Source organism: Brachyhypopomus gauderio, chromosome 10 (assembly GCF_052324685.1).
Source record: "Brachyhypopomus gauderio isolate BG-103 chromosome 10, BGAUD_0.2, whole genome shotgun sequence".
Lineage (NCBI taxonomy): Eukaryota > Metazoa > Chordata > Actinopteri > Gymnotiformes > Hypopomidae > Brachyhypopomus > Brachyhypopomus gauderio.
In genome coordinates this window covers 21,810,645-21,831,671 of record NC_135220.1, presented here as the reverse complement: position 1 = coordinate 21,831,671, position 21,027 = coordinate 21,810,645, and the positions used below count along the sequence as shown (strand labels likewise).

At 48.5% G+C, this 21,027-nt stretch overlaps 1 protein-coding gene across 2 annotated transcripts in view; it reads left to right on the top strand.

Moving 5' to 3' along the window:
* The window catches only part of robo3 (roundabout, axon guidance receptor, homolog 3 (Drosophila)), a 128,448-nt gene that overhangs the window by 93,154 nt on the left and 14,267 nt on the right, over positions 1-21,027 (top strand). For both annotated transcript variants that reach the window (XM_077020462.1, XM_077020464.1), the window contains exons 7-11: positions 4,409-4,533; positions 6,592-6,763; positions 9,819-10,024; positions 13,247-13,328; positions 14,548-14,716. In XM_077020462.1, the coding sequence (XP_076876577.1) occupies positions 4,409-4,533; positions 6,592-6,763; positions 9,819-10,024; positions 13,247-13,328; positions 14,548-14,716 (754 nt within the window). The remainder of the gene's footprint in view (positions 1-4,408; positions 4,534-6,591; positions 6,764-9,818; positions 10,025-13,246; positions 13,329-14,547; positions 14,717-21,027) is intronic.

Here is a 21,027-nt window from a genome sequence, read left to right as displayed (position 1 = left end):
CAAATGGAAAAACAGAGTTCCAGTCCTTTCCTTCTGCCTTCATAAACAACATAAATAAAACGAATAATAACATTTTTTACAGTCTGATCTCTGTTATAAAGTAACAGGAAAATCAGAAAGAATCAAGAAAGGAGCAGTGTTCTTTATTTAGAAACCCAAAGGATCTGTTGAGTAAGACGAGCTTATGAGTAGCACTGTGTAGGACGTTTGTGTGACAGACAAGCCCATAACAGGCAGTGTAAAAAGAGAGAGAAATGGAAAGAGATGGTGATGGAGACACGCGGAGAGGCAGTGAGACAGAGACAGAGGGGGTCTGCTCCACAGATGACGGATCTGTTTCATCATACGCTCTGCGGCGGGTCATGAAATAATCCGGCTATTTGCCTAACTGGCCTCTTCATTAGCATGTGTAAGCTGGGGAACAATAGAAGTGAAATAAGCCTATGTGATGGCAGTTTATAGTGCCTCACAGGCCGTAAGCTCGTTACACACACAGTAAGTCTGGAGAGAGGGGCTGGCCCAAAGGCCTTGCGCTGCAGCCCATAGGCTCAGCCTGGCAGGAGGCGGAGCCCCGTGAGCTATTGTGATGCCATTTCATTGATATGTATTGCCTGCTTCCATTTGAATCGGTGCATGTATGCATCCCGAATGTGGCTGATTGACGTGTCAGGGGAAACATATGTGCTATTCTGCTGTAGATAACCCACACCCCTTTAAGGGCATGTTAATGTTGGTTACAGTCTAGGGCCCGTGTTAATTGCCTGTAGGGGTTTTAATTGCGGTGGTGGTTAGTGAAGCGTGGATACTCACCGTGTCTGTCTGCGAGACTGCTTGAGTGTGTCGAGTGCCTGTCAGGGTCGCCCCACTGGGAGTTCCAGACCGGCGGGCCGGTAGAGGGGTGGTACTGGCTGCTTGCAATCCAGTGGACCTGGGTTGTGTAAGTGTGTGTGGGTGTGTGTGTGTGTGTGTGTGGGGGTGTGTGTGTGTGTGTGTGTGTGTGTGTGTGTGTGGGTGTGTGTGTGTGTGTGTGGGTGTGTGTGTGTGTGTGGGTGTGTGTGTGATAAGGCAGGCAGCAGTGGGGTGAATGACAGCTCTGTGATCATGCATTTTTGGGGATGTGAGGGGGATGTGGGGGATGGTTTGTCTGTATGCTGGGGGTGAAAATCCTCACCGTCCCGAGGGAGTTGGCGTGAAAGTGTAGACGCAGCATGTGTGTCTCACGCCGGCTTCAGGAGGACTGAACAGGGTTCGCACGCTCCAGTCTTTCTGCAACTGAGAATAAAAGCACTGCATGTATCAGCATAAAGTGTGTGTGTGTGTGTGTGTGTGTGTGTGTGTGTGTGTCCTTGCCCACACGTGTGTAGGTGGAGTTGGAGGTTGGAGATACAACTCTGTTGACCCGACTTACAATTGCACCAGTCAAACATTAAAGCGCTCTTGTTAAAGCGTCTGAATTTACAGCCTTCTAATGAAGGTTGGAAATAAATTTCAATGGCTGGTTGAATAATTGAGTTCATTTCTAGTAATGAATAATAATATGTAAATTTTGATTTAGAACACTTTAGTCACTGACTTGACGTGCAGAGATTGCACTAGTGTTATCTTCTACATCTTTGGTATTTTGGCAGTGGGAGACTTACAAAGTAATCAAGACCCTCGTACTTTCTGCTCATGGCTTGTTTAGATAGCTCAGTTAATGATTTCATCGGATTCTTCCTTTTGTTTATGTTTTCTCCTTGTCCGTGTTAGCGTGAATACAAAGTCTACTGCAATCTCTCTAAGATTCTTTGAAGTGCTAATTCCGTATCACCGCCACAGGCACGTTTCTGTGCGGCTTTTCCGTTCTGTCTGGTAGGCTGATTGTGAGAGGGGGGGTCTCCCCACAGACCTCAGGAGTCCTGCTCCATAACCGTGGTGATTCTCTCCCTGGGCAGGGTTTGTGTGTAGTTCACGCGGGGATGCCACACAGCGCAGCTCATTCCTCCGGTTCTGAGGAGTTTGGGGTGTTTTTACTGCTGGACACACCGGCTAAGATGCAAAGCACTTTGCAGCATTTCAACAATTTCTTCCGATGTGTCAGCATAAGAGATGAAGAGAGGGAGAGAGGGAGAGAGGTGTTCAGCAGAGATCACTGAATCAGAGGGAATGATGTGGTTCACCGTTTGAGTTCGTCTGGAGCTTGTGGTTCCAAATTACAGAGACAAAGGATGTCTTTCGTTTTTGAGCCCCTGGGTCAGGGTCAGGAGCTTAACCCCAGGACAATGCACTCTGACCCCCGCGTCTCGTCTCTCTGTTGGGCTCCGTTCCGTTCCAGCAAGCTTCTCGTCTGCAAGCTGTGATGTAGCAGAACGTGGTGTGACATTTATTTACTGAGATTGTCAGGAAGGCAGCAGTGATGCAGCTGTTGTTGACCAAGAAAGAATGTGTGAGTGAGAGGAAGACAGAGAGAAAGAGAGAGGGAGAGAGAAGAAAGGAGACAGAAGGGGAAAGAGAAAAGAGAGAAAGATTGAGACAGAGAATGAAAGGAGATGGAGGAAGGGAGAGAGAGCGAGGGAGGAGGTGAGAATGCGAAAGATAAATCCAAGGAGAAGGCTGAAGAAGAGACGTGTGTGTGTGTGTGTGTGTGGTGTTGATGCCCAGAGCTTGTGGATTTGTGGACTGCCGTGATATATGTGTGGAGAGCTAAAGTACACAGCTTGCCTCAGTATTAATGTGAGGGGTGTGCCACGTGTGTGTGTGGGGGGGGGGCAGGATTCAGCAAGGAGGAGAAATCAATTAGCCACTGAAGGTTAAAGGTGGTGTCACCGTGCAGACCCATGGTAAAGGGAAACTGGGCAGACCCTAATCGATTCCTCCCAAAGGGATGGAAAGAGGGACTCCAGGTGATGTTGCCTTCCCACTGAGGAGGTCCCAGAAAGGGAGACGATCCTGCCACCATGGGTGTCAGAGGTCAAACGGGTCCTGGATCAGTAGCACAGGCCTCAGTTAGCAGCGAGATGAGAAGCCCAGATTAACAGCCTTGAGAAAAGAGCCATTGATCACACTCATAATGGGGTAAAACCTCTCTGGTGTGTGCCAAGAGAGAGAAGGAGAGGGAAAGAAAGAAAAAAAAGTGGGAGAGAAAAAGAAACTTAACACGGTCTCTTCAAAGGCCTGAAACTGCAGGCAACTGCTGCATGTCTTGCTACAGCAGGAACAAAAGAACAGGAGACGTGGAGGACAGGGAGGGAACAGGAGACGCGGAGGACAGGGAGGGAACAGGAGACACGGAGGACAGGGAGGGAACGAGACACGGAGGACAGGGAGGGAACAGGAGACGAACTTCTCAGAGAGAATCCCAGTCTCAGAGAACATACCAGTCTCAGAGAGTATAAACAGTCTCAGAGAGTATCCCAGTCTCAGAGAACATACCAGTCTCAGAGAGTAAACAGTCTCAGAGAGTATCCCAGTCTCAGAGAACATACCAGTCTCAGAGAGTATGCCAGTCTCAGAGAGTATCCCAGTCTCAGAGAGTATGCCTAATGTTATTAGGTTGATATTAAAATATCAATCCACTGTTACTGTCTTATGTGTGACAGTTAAGATGATGGAATCATGGGTGAGGATGCCTGTGTGCTGAGTCTTACACACACACACACACACACACACACACACACACACACACACACACACACACACACACATACAGACTTTAGCCCACACAATAACAGTAGAGAAGAACTCTTTAGAAAATGCATCTGTTGTGATGCCATGTGTTCTGCAGAACCTGCATGTCAGCAAGGAGGAAGGATCCACTCATACTGATGCTTCCCCACGCCATTTAGGGCCTCTGGGTCAACACTGGCTGTGGAAGAGAACCTCATTGTATTTCCTTACATGTGTTTGTAGGAGTGCCTCTGTATGAGTGTCAGAACAGTACTGAAAGATGCATCATGTGAGAACAACCATGTGTGAACTGAATGACAAATAAAGAGAAGCAACTGGTTGTGGCTGTGGTGGTCGTCCACTCAGTTTGTGGGTATGTGTCAGTGTCCGTGGATCACAAATTCTAAACAAGATCTGCAGATAGGGCTGGAGAGAGAGAGAGAGAGAGAGAGAGAGAGAGAGAGAGAGAGAGAGAGAGAGAGAGAGAGAGAGAGAGAGAGAGAGTGTGTGTGTGTGTGTGTGTGTGTGTGTGTGTGTGTGTGTGTGTGTGAGATGGACACTCCACAGTCTGTCTGGCTCTCATCCTCAGTTTTGCTGCATGCCCAGAGATGCCTGCATGCAGAATAGATAATTCTAGAAGAAGCTCTAGAATATTTGCTCAACCAATAGTGAAGAAGATCCAGCTGGATTGTGTTGTGCAGTACAACCTCTCTGATCTGTGTGTGTGTGTGTGTGTGTGTGTGTGTGTGTCTCCTGTCTTTAGTTCCCCCTCAGATTGTGGTTCGTCCCCGGGACCAGATCGCAGCTCCAGGCCGCACTGTCACCTTCCTGTGTGGGACTAAGGGGAACCCCCCACCAGCTGTCTTCTGGCAAAAAGAGGGTAGCCAGGTAAAACATGACAAAGACACAAGGGAAAACCGCCTTGTGTGTAGTCAGACAGTCAGTGTGTGCAGTCAGACAGTCAGTGTGTGCAGTCAGACAGTATTTCCTCTATGTCCCGGGGAATAGGATACAAGTCCCCTGTGGATGTGAATAGTAGTGAACCCTGTACATACCACACATACCTACCTAATACCACAAACCTGATAAAGACTCATTTCTAAATTAGGCACAGTAAGACATTAACAACAATAACTGTAAATAAAACAGAACAATTATAACAATACACCAATTAAAGTAACGTGAAAGAGCTCTCCCTCTGTCTGTCTCTCTGTCTGTCTCACTTTCCCTGTCTCTCTCTTTCTAAAGTATTTCTGGTACTGAGGCACACACAGTGTGGACACAAAGGGACGATTAAGGTTCCAGGCAGGATGGCGTGAGATTTCATCACACTGCTCAGAGTGGCACGCAATTTAACTTATGAATTATTTACTGTATTTCTGGAATTTTCTAATATTTTTGTACTACGGTCAACCACAGGTACCTGCAACCATGGTCTGTGAAAATGGATACGAGAGGATGACTGTAGTCAGAAACTGACCATTTGTGAAATGTGTTCACATAGTTGCGTGTGTGTGTGTGTGTGTGTGTGTGTGTGTGTGTGTGTGTGTGTGTGTGTGTGTGTGTGCTGGATGAAGCATCTCTTCCTTCTGGCAGGGTCTCTTGGCAGGTCCAGGAAGAGTGTGAGTGTTGCTAGGGCAGTGTTAGATAAAGTTCAGCTGCCTCTATTCATAGATTAGGACAGAGGAGGAGCAGAAAGCCGGCCTACTATCGCTCCAACTGTCCGTGCCTTTGTGTGTGTCTCTCTCTCTGTCCCCTTCTGTTTCTCTCTCTATCCCTCTCTCTACCTCTCTCTCTCTCTCTACATCTTTCTCTGTCTCTCTCACTCTTTCTCTCTCTCTCCCACTCGATACCTTTCTCTCTCTCTCTCCCTCTCTCTCTCCCTCTCTCTATCCCTCTCTCTTTTTAAAGCATGTGTCATAAGTCAGAGATGGAGGTGGTACATCTACAAGGCTGGAGGTCATGAACTCCTTTATGACTAATCTTGTTCTCTGGGTTTATTTCTGCGGGGCATGTGTATGCATTCGTGTGTGTGTGTGTGTGTGTGTGTGTGTGTGTGTGTGGGTGTGGGTGTGTGTGTGTGTGCTCACGTAACAGGCAGCAGATCTACAGACTAAATCAAAGGGGTTTAGATTGACTACACACACATCCACGCTCTCAAACACATAAACACACACACACACACACACACACACACACACACACACACACACACACACACACACACACACACACACACACACACACACACACACACACACACACACACCTCCCTCAGCCTGTTCAGACAATGGGGCAGCTGTCAGTGTTGCTGCGTATTGCATGAGGAAGGATTCTGATCCTCAGGCCTTTGTGTGACTCTCACACCCTGCACGCCCTTAACCACCAATCGGGAGGCAGCTCTGCCATTGTTCTTTTATGTGTGTACTTAAATCTTCATGGTCAGGCAGAATTTATATCCAAACTACAACCACATGTATTGTTGTAGTATCTTTACAAATGCTAATCAACATTTAACTACCTTGTTCTTTATGTCGTATGGCAGATATATTATAGGACCTGAATGAAAACCTGAATGAAATAGGATAAAATTCATAACTGGTGTTAATGTGTATGTTCTTTAACTGATGTTGTTACTAGAGTATTTTAATGTAGTGTACAACTAGTGTAGTTTTATGTTCACCTTTACTAAATATAATCACATGCTTTCTGAAAGCGTTATTACTACACTACAGTGTTCAGTATTCAGTGGAGCACTGATTAATTCTACAAAGCCTAATCTGACAGATAAAAACATTTTTTTGGTACACTTTAGTAGATTGAGCGGCGACGTGTCCAGTGAGATGAGGGTGTGATGTTTATGGCAGTGGTTTGGGTACAGGGTGCGGTGTAATGATGTGGGGATGTGGTAATCCTGTTTGTAATGTGATTGGTGCATCTGCGCAGATCCTGCTCTTCCCCAGCCAACCGCCCTCGCAGTCAGGCCGCTTCTCTGTGTCGCTGAGCGGGGAGCTGACCATCAGTGATGTGCACAGCGAGGATTCTGGGTATTATATCTGCCAGGCTATCAGCGTGGCTGGGAGCGTTCTCACCAAAGCCTTACTGGAGGTAGAAGACGGTGGGTAACAGCATCGAAGCACCTGTTGTGTGTGTGTGTGTGTGTGTGTGTGTGTGTGTGTGTGTGTGTGTGCGTGTGTGCGTATGTGTGTGCGTGCGTGTGTGTGTCTGCGTGTGCGCGTATATGTGTGTGTGTGTGCGTATGTGTGTGTGTGGATGTGTGTGCGCGTGTGTATGTGTGTGTGCATGCGTGTGTGTGTGTGTGCGTGTGTGTGTGTATGTGTGTGTGTGTGTGTGCACGCATGTGTGTGCGTGTGCGTGTGTGTGTGTGTGTGCGCGCGTGCGTGTGTGCGTGCGTGCGTGTGTGTGTAAGACTCAGCACACAGGCATCCTCACCCATGATTCCATCATCTTAACTGTCACACATAGACAGTAACAGTGGATTGATATTTTAATATCAACCTAATAACATTAGGTTTCCAAGGCCATAAATGTAATTGCGTTATTTGTGCAAGACCTTATCACAGACATCTGAGATATATTTAATTTGCGTTTGAACAAACTGCCACATTGCTTATGTTCAACTCGTTTCCCTGAACCAAAAATAAATTAAAAACCAAAGCTGCCCCAAATTAAAATTTCCGCATCCCCAAACAAGCCAGCCGGAGGAGGCAGAGGAGCTGTAATCAGAAAGGACAAGCCGCCATTGCACTATGCAAATAACCCTGCAACATATGCCCACCCCCTGCTCCCCCATGACCAATAAACCGTTTATGCGTGCTTGCGTGTGTTTTCAGTGCCGCAACATTAAACCAAAACACACCGATCTATGCTAGAAGACCAAATGAATGTGTATGTGTGTGTTTCACATGCAGACGCACACACACATTTCAGTGTTTCAACAGTAATACAAAGCATATCTGTGTCGGACGTCTCAGTCCCCCCAGTCCTGCCAGTCCTCCATCGCTCTCTCTATCTTTCCTCCATCTCTTTCTCCATTTCTCACCCTCTGACCCTTGTCACCAAGGGTGAGCGTAATCTGAACAGCGGGAACACATTTCCTAGAGCTGACTGGTTCTGCCTGTCAGACAATAGTGATCCACTTCCTCATTCCACTCTGTGTTGGAGAACTTCTCCCTCTACTTCATTAAAAGATGCATCATGTCCTGAAGACCCTGTGCTGCTCCAGAACACGGGGACGGCGGCACTGTGATGCTCGCTAAGACCCCCAATGTAATGTTAGTTTAAGATCTCGACAGCAGAAGCTTCCAGTGCTTCTCTCATGGAAGTTTCTTCCATGGTAAGAGAGAAATGATTCATACCACACAGGTATTTTCCCATCCCTCCTTTCCTGTCTTCTGTTGGGAAAGAGACAGCAACACATACTGGAGAAACCGACGAGTGAATTATTTATTATGAACTTAGATCAACGGTGGGGTGTGTTGCTGATAAACAATCAGTAAATAATTGATTTAGAGAATCCATGTCAACTCTTCATGTTGCTGTCGGAGCAGTAGCACGCCTGCGTGGGTGGCTTGCATTTTAATGTACTTTCGAATATATGTAATATATACACAAACTGTATATAAACATACATAATATGCATATTACCATCTTGTAATGATAACAGTGGTAGTCACAATGTAACTCCAAGTCAACCACATTCTGTGAATCCAACCTGTTCGGTTGGGAAACCTGCTGTTGTGCTAATGGAACAGACAACAGGTAGAACTGAGAGGCAATTAGCAAGACCCCCCCTATAAAGGAGTAGTTCTGCAGGTGGTGACCACAGACCTTTTCTCTGTTCTCATCCTATCTGGTTGATGGACTTTTGCATTTTGTCAGTTCTCTCACCATAGAGGTAGCATGAGGCAGTGTCTACAACCCACAGAAGTTGCTCAGGTAGTGCAGCTCATCCAGGATGGCACATCAGTACAAGCTGTGTCTGTCAGCACAGTGTACAGAGCATGGAGCAGAAGCAACCCAGAAGCAGGACCGCTACCTCCTCCTTTGTGCAAGGAGGAACAGGAGGAGCAGTGTCAGAGCCCTGCAAAATGACCTCCAGCAGGCCACTAATATCCATGTTTCTCCATGAGGGTGGTATGAGGGCCCGACGTCCACAAGTGGGGCTTGTACTTACAGCCCAACACCATGCAGGGAGATTGGCATTTGCCAGAGAACACCAAGATTGGCAGATTCTCCATTGGCACCCTGTGCTCTTCACGGATGAGAGCAGGTTCACACTGAGCACATGTGACAGACATGACAGAGTCTGGAGACGCTGTGGAGAACGTTTTGCTACCTGCAACATCCTCCAGCATGACCGGTTTGGCAGTGGGTCAGTAATGGTGTGGGGAGGCATTTCTTGGGAGGGCCGCACAGACCTTCATGTGCTGGCCAGAGGTACCCTGACCAGGATGAGATCCTCAGATCCATTGTGAGACCATATGCTGGTGCAGTGGGCCCTGGGTTCCTTCTGATGCATGACAATGCTAGGCCTCGTGTGGCTGAAGTGTGTCAGCAGTTCCTGCATGATGAAGACATTGATGCTATGGATTGGCCTGCTCGTTCCCCAGACCTGAATCCAATCGAGCACATCTGGAACATCATGTCTCCTTCCATCCACCAATGCTACGTTGCACCACAGACTGTCCAGGAGTTGACTGATGCTTTAAACCAGGTCTGGGAGGAGATTCCTCAGGAGCCTCATCAGGAGCATGCCCAGGTGTTGTAGGGAGGTCATACAGGCACATGGAGGCCTCACACACTGCTGAGCCTCATTTTAACTTGTCTTGAGGAATTTCCACTGAAGTTGGGTCAGCCTGTCCTTTGAATTTTCACTTTAATTTTGCTTATGATTCCAAATCCAGACCTCCATGGGATAATAATTTTGATCATTTTTGTTATTTTGTTCACAATGCATTCCACGTAATAAATAAATATTTTCAACTGGAATATCTTATTCAATATTCATCTAGGATGTGTTATTTTAATACATATATGTGTGTGTGTGTGTGTGTGTGTGTGTGTGTGTGTGTGTGTGTGTGTGTGTGTGTGTGTGTGTGTGTGTGTGTGTGTGTGTGTTTGTGTGTGTGTGTGTGTTTGCTTGAATGCAGCTCCATCCGATCGCGTGCCACCCATCATCCGCCAAGGCCCAGCCAATCAGACGCTTGTCCCTGGAGCAGCCGCCCAACTGCAGTGCTACGTGATGGGAAACCCACTGCCCAGTGTCCAGTGGGAGCGAGATGGGCAAAGAATCCTGGGAAATGATGAACGCGTCAACCTAATGGAGAATGGCACTTTACAAATCATAGCCCTACAGGTACTCCAGAAGAGTGTATAGGTGTGAAAGTGTGTGTGTGTGTGTGTGTGTGTGTGTGTGTGTCTGCTATATGAATGCTTTATTCTTTAAAATGGTAATTTGCTAGCATATGGGACACTGGAGATCCCCTTTAGCACATTCAGTCTCATATTTAACTGTCTCATCTGACAGTCACCATATGTTACTGTGCAGTATCTGTAAACACCTGCCTGTGGTTCAGCTCTGTGGTTCGGCTCTGTGGTTCAGCTCTGTGGTTCAGCTCTGTGGTTCGGCTCTGTGGTTCAGCTCTGTGGTTCAGCTCTGTGGTTCGGCTCTGTGGTTCAGCTCTGTGGTTCGGCTCTGTGGTTCAGCTCTGTGGTTCAGCTCTGTGGTTCGGCTCTGTGGTTCGGCTCTGTGGTTCGGCTCTGTGGTTCGGCTCTGTGGTTCAGCTCTGTGGTTCGGCTCTGTGGTTCAGCTCTGTGGTTCAGCTCTGTGGTTCGGCTCTGTGGTTCAGCTCTGTGGTTCAGCTCTTCTCCAGTCTCCTGTTTGCGTCTCCTCATGCAGCATTTCTGCATGAGTCTCCCACGGTGACAGAAGGCACAGACAGAACACGTGCGAGGATGATGCACCAGTGTGGTCGATGGCGGGGTCAGCAGAGAGAGGTGTTGAAACTGACAGCAGGCAGGAGTGTTTAATATGTAGGGCTGCTATTAGAATCTGTTCAGCATGGTTTACGGGTGACCCTGCCTGTCGAGTGAGAGCAATGTACAAGAACGCTGATGATTATGATAGTAATGACTGTATATGTACTGTTGTCAGCTGTAGCACTGGCTTAATGGAATCTATTCCTCAGGGTGTCTGTGCGTGTGTGTCTCTGTGTGTGTGTGTGTGTGTGTGTGTGTGTGTGTGTGTGTGTGTGTGTGTGTGTGTGTGTGTGTGTGTGTGTGTGTGTGTGTGTTTGTGTGTGTGTGTGGGTGGATGCACATGTGCGTGTGCATTTGCATGGTGTGTGTGTGTGTGTGTGTGTGCTTCACCTGGGGGGCAGACACCACAATGAGCAGGGATGATGGGTTAATTGATTGCGGCCCAGAAAGATTAACGATCGCTGAGCCTTTAATTAAATGTTCACCCTGTTCTAGAGAGTAAGAGAGAGAGACACAGAGAGAGACACTGAGAGAGACACAGAGAGAGAGTGAGGTCATGTAATCTTTATGAGCTGCTGCACCCTATACTACCGTGATTTGTAATCTATGGTAACCAGTTTCCCTGACTGCTCTCTGTTCTGTAGAAACTACACATATATATCTGTGGTCTAGTCAGAATTCAAACAGATCTTAGAATTGCTGTGGATAATACAGATTATATTATGGTACTTGGCTTTTGGTAATTGTGTGCATATGTGTGTTTCTGTAACTGCGACATACACTACGTCTACTACATCCGTGAGGAAGAGTGCAGGGAAAGTGCTAACTCTAACCCTAGGGAGACTGAGGGACACTGAGGGACACTGAGGGCGAGTGTAGGAGACCACACTGACAGACTCAAACCCACAGAGAGAGAGAGATGACTGTGGCATGAGTCCAGTCTACCGGGAGGTCCAGCACAAGTGTGTTCTGTGCTCCTCTGTTCTGAAGAGCAGAGAGGCATAATGTGAGTGAGTGAGTGAGTGAGTGAGTGAGACCGTCGAGGAAGGACTAATATCCTCAACCTGGAAAGAACAGACATTGGAGATGGAGAGAAAGAGAGAGAAAAAGAGAGGAAAAGAGAGAGAAAACATAAAGTGAGGAAGGAACCTGGGAGATGGAGAACACTATCTCCCTGTTGCCGTTCCACTCATGAATTTTTAACCATGTGTGTAAAGTTCAGACCTGCAGAGTGTGAGTAATCATCGTACAGCCACTGAGCGTGCCCAGACCTCCGCCCAGGCAGGATCTGCCCATAGAGCTAACCAGTGTTAAAGTACAAGAGGTCTCAGGGAAACATCTCTCATACTATCACATTCTCATTCTCTCTGCTTCTCTTTCTCTTACTTTGTTTCTCTTTCTGTCTCTGTCTGTCTCTCTGTCATTCTCTCTTTCTCTCTCTGTCTCTCTCTCTGCCTCTATCACTATATCTGGCTCTGACAGCTCCGGCCAAAATCAGATACATTACCACATGCATCCGCATTGCTGAAGAATGCTGAAGTATTTTTAAATGTAAAAAGCTAAGATACACTGGGTGTGCATGTGTGTGTGTGCGTGTGTGCGCGTGTGTTTGTGTGTGTGTGTGTGTGTGTGTGTGTGTGTGTGTGTGTGAGAGAGAGAGAGAGAGAGAGAGAGAGACCTCAGAGGTATGAGTGGTTCCCCTGACCTGTCAGCACTATTGGATCTTTGTCAGAGAGAGAGATTGAGAGAGAGACAGAGAGGGAGAGAGAGAGAGAGAGAGAGAGAGAGAGAGAGAGAGATTGAGAGAGAGACATAGAGGGAGACAGACAGAGAGAAAGAAACAGAGAGGGAGACAGACAGAGGGAGATAGACAGAGAGAGAGAGAGAGAGAGTAGGGAGGTGGGGACTTGCTTAGTGTTCCACTGCTGTAAGCAGTTTCAGTCCTGATCTGGCACTTCAGTTTGGTCTACTGTACACCTCACCAGTAGTCCCCCAAGCCACACACACTCTTCCTCCTGCTCCTGACGCCATGTGAATGTACTTCCTGGTTGCTCACACACTCTGACCCAGACTTCTTCAACAACATTGCTAGCGATGACTCTGGGCCTCCTCCCCAAATCCTGATAATATACCCGTCAGGCTCCACTGAAGGTCAGGCTCCTGACTATGATGGTTTTATCAGAGAAAGATTTGTGAGGTGTGCTAAACTCGTTGACCTTATCAGACTGGTTCTCTTTACAGTGGAGATGTTTTTTGTCTGCTAGTCCATATTTTTAAAGTCGTTTATTTTAAAAGCTTCACCCTGTGTGGTCATGAAGATTACCATTACTTTGAAAATGAGGCGTATTTGACTCCATAATATTTATAGTGTTTGTACAAGTGGAGATGGGGCTCTTGATTTACACCGTGCTGTCTCGCCCCATCTGGGAGGAACATCCTATCAGAGCAGTGACCTTCATGGGCACAGGAGCTATGCTTGGTATGTGGTGTGGTGGTGGAGTGTAGGGTGGAGCAGATTGAGCTGATTGCTGCCACGCCTGTGAGGCTTTGAGAGGTAGTGTGTCCATGCAGTGGCTGACCCTGATCCTGCTGTTGCTAGGAAACCGACTCCGGGGTCTACACCTGCATTGCCTCCAGCGCAAGTGGCGAGACAACTTGGAGTGGAGTACTCACTGTGAAAGGTACGCACACACACACACACACAAACACACACACACACACATACACACACACACATACACACACAAATACACACACACACACACACACAAATATACACACAAACACACATACACACACACAAATACACACACACACACACACACACACATAACTATACACACAAATACACACACAAATATACACACAAATACACACACACACACACAAACAAACACACACACACACATACACACACAAATACACACACACACACACACACACAAATATACACACAAACACACATACACACACACAAATACACACACAAATACACACACACACACACACACATAACTATACACACAAATACACACACACACACACAAATATACACACAAATACACACACACACACAAACACACACACACACATACACACACACAAACACACACACACACACACACATACACACACACACACACACAAACACACACACACAAATATACACACAAATACACACACACACAAACACACACACACATACACACACAAATACACACACACATAACTATACACACAAATACACACACACACATATATACACACAAATACACACACACACACACACACAAATACACACACACATACACAAATACACACACAAATACACACACACACATAACTATACACACAAATACACACACACACAAATATACACACAAACACAAATACACACACACACACACACACACACACACACACATATACACACATACACACATGTACATATACACACTTACACACATACATGCATGCACACACACATGCGCACACTTTAATACTGCTGTTTTACCACTATAAATCCTTGTCACGTTTTAGGTAATGTGTTACCATGAGCGGTGCAATAGCTTCCCAAAAACACTGCCATTATCAGCACAGAATGGAAATACCTTAACTTGGTGCACTGCTATAATGGAAATATAACAGATGCATTTGTATCAAGTTTCTCCAAACAGATAAACCTTGGCCTTAACCTTTGGAAAACCTTTACAGAAAAAAGGAACTGAATGTAAAGAATGTCCACATAGAACAAAAGCGCTAATCTTTCATTGCATGTGCATGTGTGTGTGTGTGTGTGTGTGTGTGTGTGTGTGTGTGTGTGTGTGTGTGTGTGTGTGTGTGTGTGTGTGTGTGTGTGTGTGTGTGTGTGTGTGTGCGTGTGTGTGTGTGTGTCTGCAGAGAGCGGCGGCATGGCATTAGCCCCTGCATCAGAACCTTACCAACTACCTGGGCCGCCCCAGAAGCCCGTGGTAACGGATGTGACCCTGAACAGCGTAACTCTAACATGGCAACCCAATGCTCACGAGGGCGGAGCAGCCGTCACCTCGTACATCATCGAGGCCTTCAGGTAGAGATTGTGGCATCGAGCTCTTCTCCTGTATACATGTGAACAGGCACACACACACACACACACACACACACACACACACACACACACACAGCCCTCACAAATTCACTCACTTCCTTCTACATGCTCATTATTCACTACTCACTCCCTCTTGCATTCCAGGGTCTCTTTTCTCCCTTCCTCTCTCTCTCTCTCTCTCTCTCTCTCTCTCTCTCTCTCTCTCTATCTCTCTCTGCCCCCCTCTGCTGGGTATTAGCACCTCCCATGAGAGGCAGCTCTTGTGAGACATTTTTCATTTTTTATTAATTCAGTGTCAGTGTGTCACCGGGGCTGGTCAGGCGTGACAGACATGGGGAAGTGTAGCCCAGCCCTGTGGGTGCCCTATCCTTGACCCCCTATTCTCTCCCTCTCTCCCTCCATCCCCCTCTCCCTCCCTCCTTCTCTCATTCACTCCTATCTCTCTCTCTTTCTTTCACTCGTAGCTCAGATGCGTTTCAGAGTGATCTCTAACCCACGTGTAAGGCTCTCTCTCCCCATGGTTTTAATGTGTTAGGTTTGTTGAGTGTCGGAAGCCTTTAGCTGTACCCTGGACTATTAGACAGAGGGGGGACTGAAATGTGCCATGCTAATGAATTCAGACCCAGTCCGCCCGGACTGCTCTTTAGGCTATTGTAAGCCTGTTGAAATGGGGCTAGCTCTAATTACAGAGCTGAAATCCTGCGGGCTTCTCAGGGAGCTCACAGAGGGCGCGATGTAGACCAAGCAACAGCGAGAGCCACACTCACACACACACACACACACACACACACACACACACACACACACACACACACACAAAATATACAACACACACACACACAAAACATACAACACACACACACTAAACATACAGCACACAGACATGCTTTCTTGTTGTTTTTCACTGGTGTATATGCTGTATTCTGCTTTGTAATGTGTTATATTTGTTACCATTAAGTGTAGAATAGCAATGTCAGTTTGTGCAGCAGAAAATGGAATTAGATTAATTTGCGAATGCCACGCACACGCACGCACCCGCACACACACACACACACACACACACACACACACACACACACACACACACACACACACACACACACACACACACAATTCACTCAGTGTGTGGCCCCTTGGGCCGTGGTTTGCAATGCCACACGACCCGAAATTGATTCTTTATAGAGTGCTGTGGGGCTGAATGGAGTGTTTACAATAACATTTCCTTTCCTGAGGTGCTGTGGGAGAAAGGATAGAAGATGAGAAACAGACAGAGAGAGAGAGAGAGAGAGACAGAGAGAGAGGGAGGGAGAGGTTAAGAAAGGAAAGGAAGAGGGCTGTAGAGACGAGGTAGAGATGAGAAGAGGAGAGGAGAGAGGAGGGGAGAGAGGAAGGTAGAGGAGAGGGGAGGAGAGGAGAGGAGGAGAATAGAGGGGAGGAGAGGAGAGGAGAGGAGAGGAGGGGAGAGGAGGGGAGAGAGGAAGGTAGAGGAGAGGGGAGGAGAGGAGAGGAGGAGAATAGAGGGGAGGAGAGGAGGAGAGAGGAGAGAGGAGAAGTGGGCAGCAGAGCATCAGAACTTATTCATTTGCTGATGGCCAAAGTGCCCTTGGATTTACGGTCGCTATGTGGAGGTGCTCCAGGCTGAATATTTATGAGGCCCCCAGTGTTGCTGGTCCTACGTGCGTGTGCAGCTAGGCTGGGCGGGGGCTGCGTCTGCAATGGACCAGCCGCAGGGGGGAAACGGACCCGGGACGTAGCAGCCGCCCAAAGACACCGCATAACCACAGCCATGCGGAGGGAGGCGGAGGCAGGCAGGCCCTCTGGCCCGGTGCAGACTTTTAACATTCATCACTTCTTTTATGGGGTTGGGGGGAGTTGGGTGGGGGTCTATAATATGAATCCAATTACCGTTTCATGTGCGGGGGAAGAGATGTGTAGGCATGTGTGAAAGTTTTTCTGTGCAGTATTTAAACCACAACTGGAGAATCTTCTGTTTGAGTTGAGCCTATTCCCAGTTCTATTTATGAACATCCTCCACCTGTTAGACTGCTACACTTCCATCTGCTTTTCCACGCACATTTTAGTATCAGTGTGTGTGTGTGTAAGAACGAAGCCCCTTATCTACCACACATACTGTACAGGCTGTGCAGATACGTGATGCATTTATTATTTCCAGAGGGAAATTTGTTTTGTTCCCACAGGCTGTCCATGTACGTACAGTACAAAACAGCAAACTAGCCAGCAATGCACAACAGTCTACGCAAAAAGTAAAACAGTACTTAAGTACAAAAATGTAATGCAGGAAAAAAAATCTCACAGCCACCAAGATTACTCACCCCAATACCCAGCTACGATGACTCACCCCAATACCCAGCTACGATGACTCACCCCAATACCCAGTTATGATGACTCACCCCAATACCCAGCTATGATTACTCACCCCAATACCCAGCTACGATTACTCACCCCAATACCCAGATACGATGACTCACCCCAATACCCAGTTATGATGACTCACCCCAATACCCAGCTATGATTACTCACCCCAATACCCAGCTACGATGACTCACCCCAATACCCAGCTATGATTACTCACCCCAATACCCAGCTACGATTACTCACCCCAATACCCAGATACAGCCTGGGAATCTTTTACAAGTGCATTTTGTTCAAGGCGACTTAAACATATACGTAGCCTTTGAAGGCAGCAGTTTTAGTCCAATACTTAAAAGCTCAGCTGCATAATTTAGCAGGACCCTCTTGGAAGAGCGACCTGTAATTGTGCTTCTCATTTGCGGTTAGCCATCGTACTTGAGTCTGAAATAAGGATGTCATGATATAAAACATCACCTCACCACTTTAGCTGGCTGTGTTCATGACCCGTGTTCCTCCTGTTTTTTATAATTCTGACAAAGAAGCTATTTAGCCAGATAGGCTGCTTAGACCCTCTGTGTAAGGAACAGCAGAACTATGTTTATACAAGACTCTAGTTCTCTTTATAAACTCTAGACAAGATAAATTGTTGTCTTGGTATATAATCTTATAGGAGCACCGTACAGACATACAGTGACACAGTCTGTAAGCTCTTGCTGTGCACAGTCATCCTGTCTATGCCCTGTTCTCCAATGGTCATGTTTCTGGCCAAGGGGCCCCTGCTGACCAGATGTTATCTGGGAGGTCATCCCACACACACAGTAGTAACACAGAGATGGCAGGAGTGTACCACACACAGCAGTGACACAGGGAGGGCAGGAGTGTACCACACACAGCAGTGACGGAGAGGGCAGGAGTGTACCACACACAGCAGTGACACAGAGAGGGCAGGAGTGTACCACACACAGCAGTGACACAGAGAGGGCAGGAGTGTACCACACACAGCAGTGACACAGAGAGGGCAGGAGTGTACCACACACAGCAGTGACGGAGAGGGCAGGAGTGTACCACACACAGCAGTAACACAGAGAGGGCAGGAGTGTACCACACACAGCAGTGACGGAGAGGGCAGGAGTGTACCACACACAGCAGTAACACAGAGAGGGCAGGAGTGTACCACACACAGCAGTGACACAGAGAGGGCAGGAGTGTACCACACACAGCAGTGACACAGAGAGGGCCGGAGTGTACCACACACAGCACTGACACAGAGAGGGCAGGAGTGTACCACACACAGCAGTGATGGAGAGGGCAGGAGTGTACCACACACAGCAGTAACACAGAGAGGGCAGGAGTGTACCACACACAGCAGTGACACAGAGAGGGCAGGAGTGTACCACACACAGCAGTAACACAGAGAGGGCAGGAGTGTACCACACACAGCAGTGACACAGAGAGGGCAGGAGTGTACCACACACAGCAGTGACACAGAGAGGGCAGGAGTGTACCACACACAGCAGTAACACAGAGAGGGCAGGAGTGTACCACACACAGCAGTGACGGAGAGGGCAGGAGTGTACCACACACAGCAGTAACACAGAGAGGGCAGGAGTGTACCACACACAGCAGTGACGGAGAGGGCAGGAGTGTACCACACACAGCAGTAACACAGAGAGGGCAGGAGTGTACCACACACAGCAGTGACACAGAGAGGGCAGGAGTGTACCACACACAGCAGTGACACAGAGAGGGCCGGAGTGTACCACACACAGCACTGACACAGAGAGGGCAGGAGTGTACCACACACAGCAGTGATGGAGAGGGCAGGAGTGTACCACACACAGCAGTAACACAGAGAGGGCAGGAGTGTACCACACACAGCAGTGACACAGAGAGGGCAGGAGTGTACCACACACAGCAGTAACACAGAGAGGGCAGGAGTGTACCACACACAGCAGTGACACAGAGAGGGCAGGAGTGTACCACACACAGCAGTAACACAGAGAGGGCAGGAGTGTACCACACACAGCAGTGACACAGAGAGGGCAGGAGTGTACCACACACAGCAGTGACACAGAGAGGGCAGGAGTGTACCACACACAGCAGTAACACAGAGAGGGCAGGAGTGTACCACACACAGCAGTGACGGAGAGGGCAGGAGTGTACCACACACAGCAGTAACACAGAGAGGGCAGGAGTGTACCACACACAGCAGTGACGGAGAGGGCAGGAGTGTACCACACACAGCAGTGACACAGAGAGGGCAGGAGTGTACCACACACAGCAGTGACACAGAGAGGGCCGGAGTGTACCACACACAGCACTGACACAGAGAGGGCAGGAGTGTACCACACACAGCAGTGATGGAGAGGGCAGGAGTGTACCACACACAGCAGTAACACAGAGAGGGCAGGAGTGTACCACACACAGCAGTGACACAGAGAGGGCAGGAGTGTACCACACACAGCAGTAACACAGAGAGGGCAGGAGTGTACCACACACAGCAGTGACACAGAGAGGGCAGGAGTGTACCACACACAGCAGTGACACAGAGAGGGCCGGAGTGTACCACACACAGCAGTGACGGAGAGAGGGCAGGAGTGTACCACACACAGCAGTAACACAGAGAGGGCAGGAGTGTACCACACACAGCAGTGACACAGAGAGGGCAGGAGTGTACCACACACAGCAGTGACGGAGAGGGCAGGAGTGTACCACACACAGCAGTAACACAGAGAGGGCAGGAGTGTACCACACACAGCAGTGACACAGAGAGGGCAGGAGTGTACCACACACAGCAGTGACACAGAGAGGGCAGGAGTGTACCACACACAGCAGTGACACAGAGAGGGCAGGAGTGTACCACACACAGCAGTGACACAGAGAGGGCAGGAGTGTACCACACACAGCAGTGACGGAGAGGGCAGGAGTGTACCACACACAGCAGTAACACAGAGAGGGCAGGAGTGTACCACACACAGCAGTGACACAGAGAGGGCAGGAGTGTACCACACACAGCAGTGACACAGAGAGGGCAGGAGTGTACCACACACAGCAGTGACGGAGAGGGCAGGAGTGTACCACACACAGCAGTGACACAGAGAGGGCAGGAGTGTACCACACACAGCAGTGACACAGAGAGGGCCGGAGTGTACCACACACAGCAGTGACGGAGAGGGCAGGAGTGTACCACACACAGCAGTAACACAGAGAGGGCAGGAGTGTACCACACACAGCAGTGACACAGAGAGGGCAGGAGTGTACCACACACAGCAGTGATGGAGAGGGCAGGAGTGTACCACACACAGCAGTAACACAGAGAGGGCAGGAGTGTACCACACACAGCAGTGACACAGAGAGGGCAGGAGTGTACCACACACAGCAGTGACACAGAGAGGGCAGGAGTGTACCACACACAGCAGTGACACAGAGAGGGCAGGAGTGTACCACACACAGCAGTGACACAGAGAGGGCCGGAGTGTACCACACACAGCAGTGACGGAGAGGGCAGGGGTGTACCACACACAGCAGTAACACAGAGAGGGCAGGAGTGTACCACACACAGCAGTGACACAGAGAGGGCAGGAGTGTACCACACACAGCAGTGACGGAGAGGGCAGGAGTGTACCACACACAGCAGTGACACAGAGAGGGCAGGAGTGTACCACACACAGCAGTGACACAGAGAGGGCCGGAGTGTACCACACACAGCAGTGACGGAGAGGGCAGGAGTGTACCACACACAGCAGTAACACAGAGAGGGCAGGAGTGTACCACACACAGCAGTGACACAGAGAGGGCAGGAGTGTACCACACACAGCACTGACACAGAGAGGGCAGGAGTGTACCACACACAGCAGTGATGGAGAGGGCAGGAGTGTACCACACACAGCAGTAACACAGAGAGGGCAGGAGTGTACCAC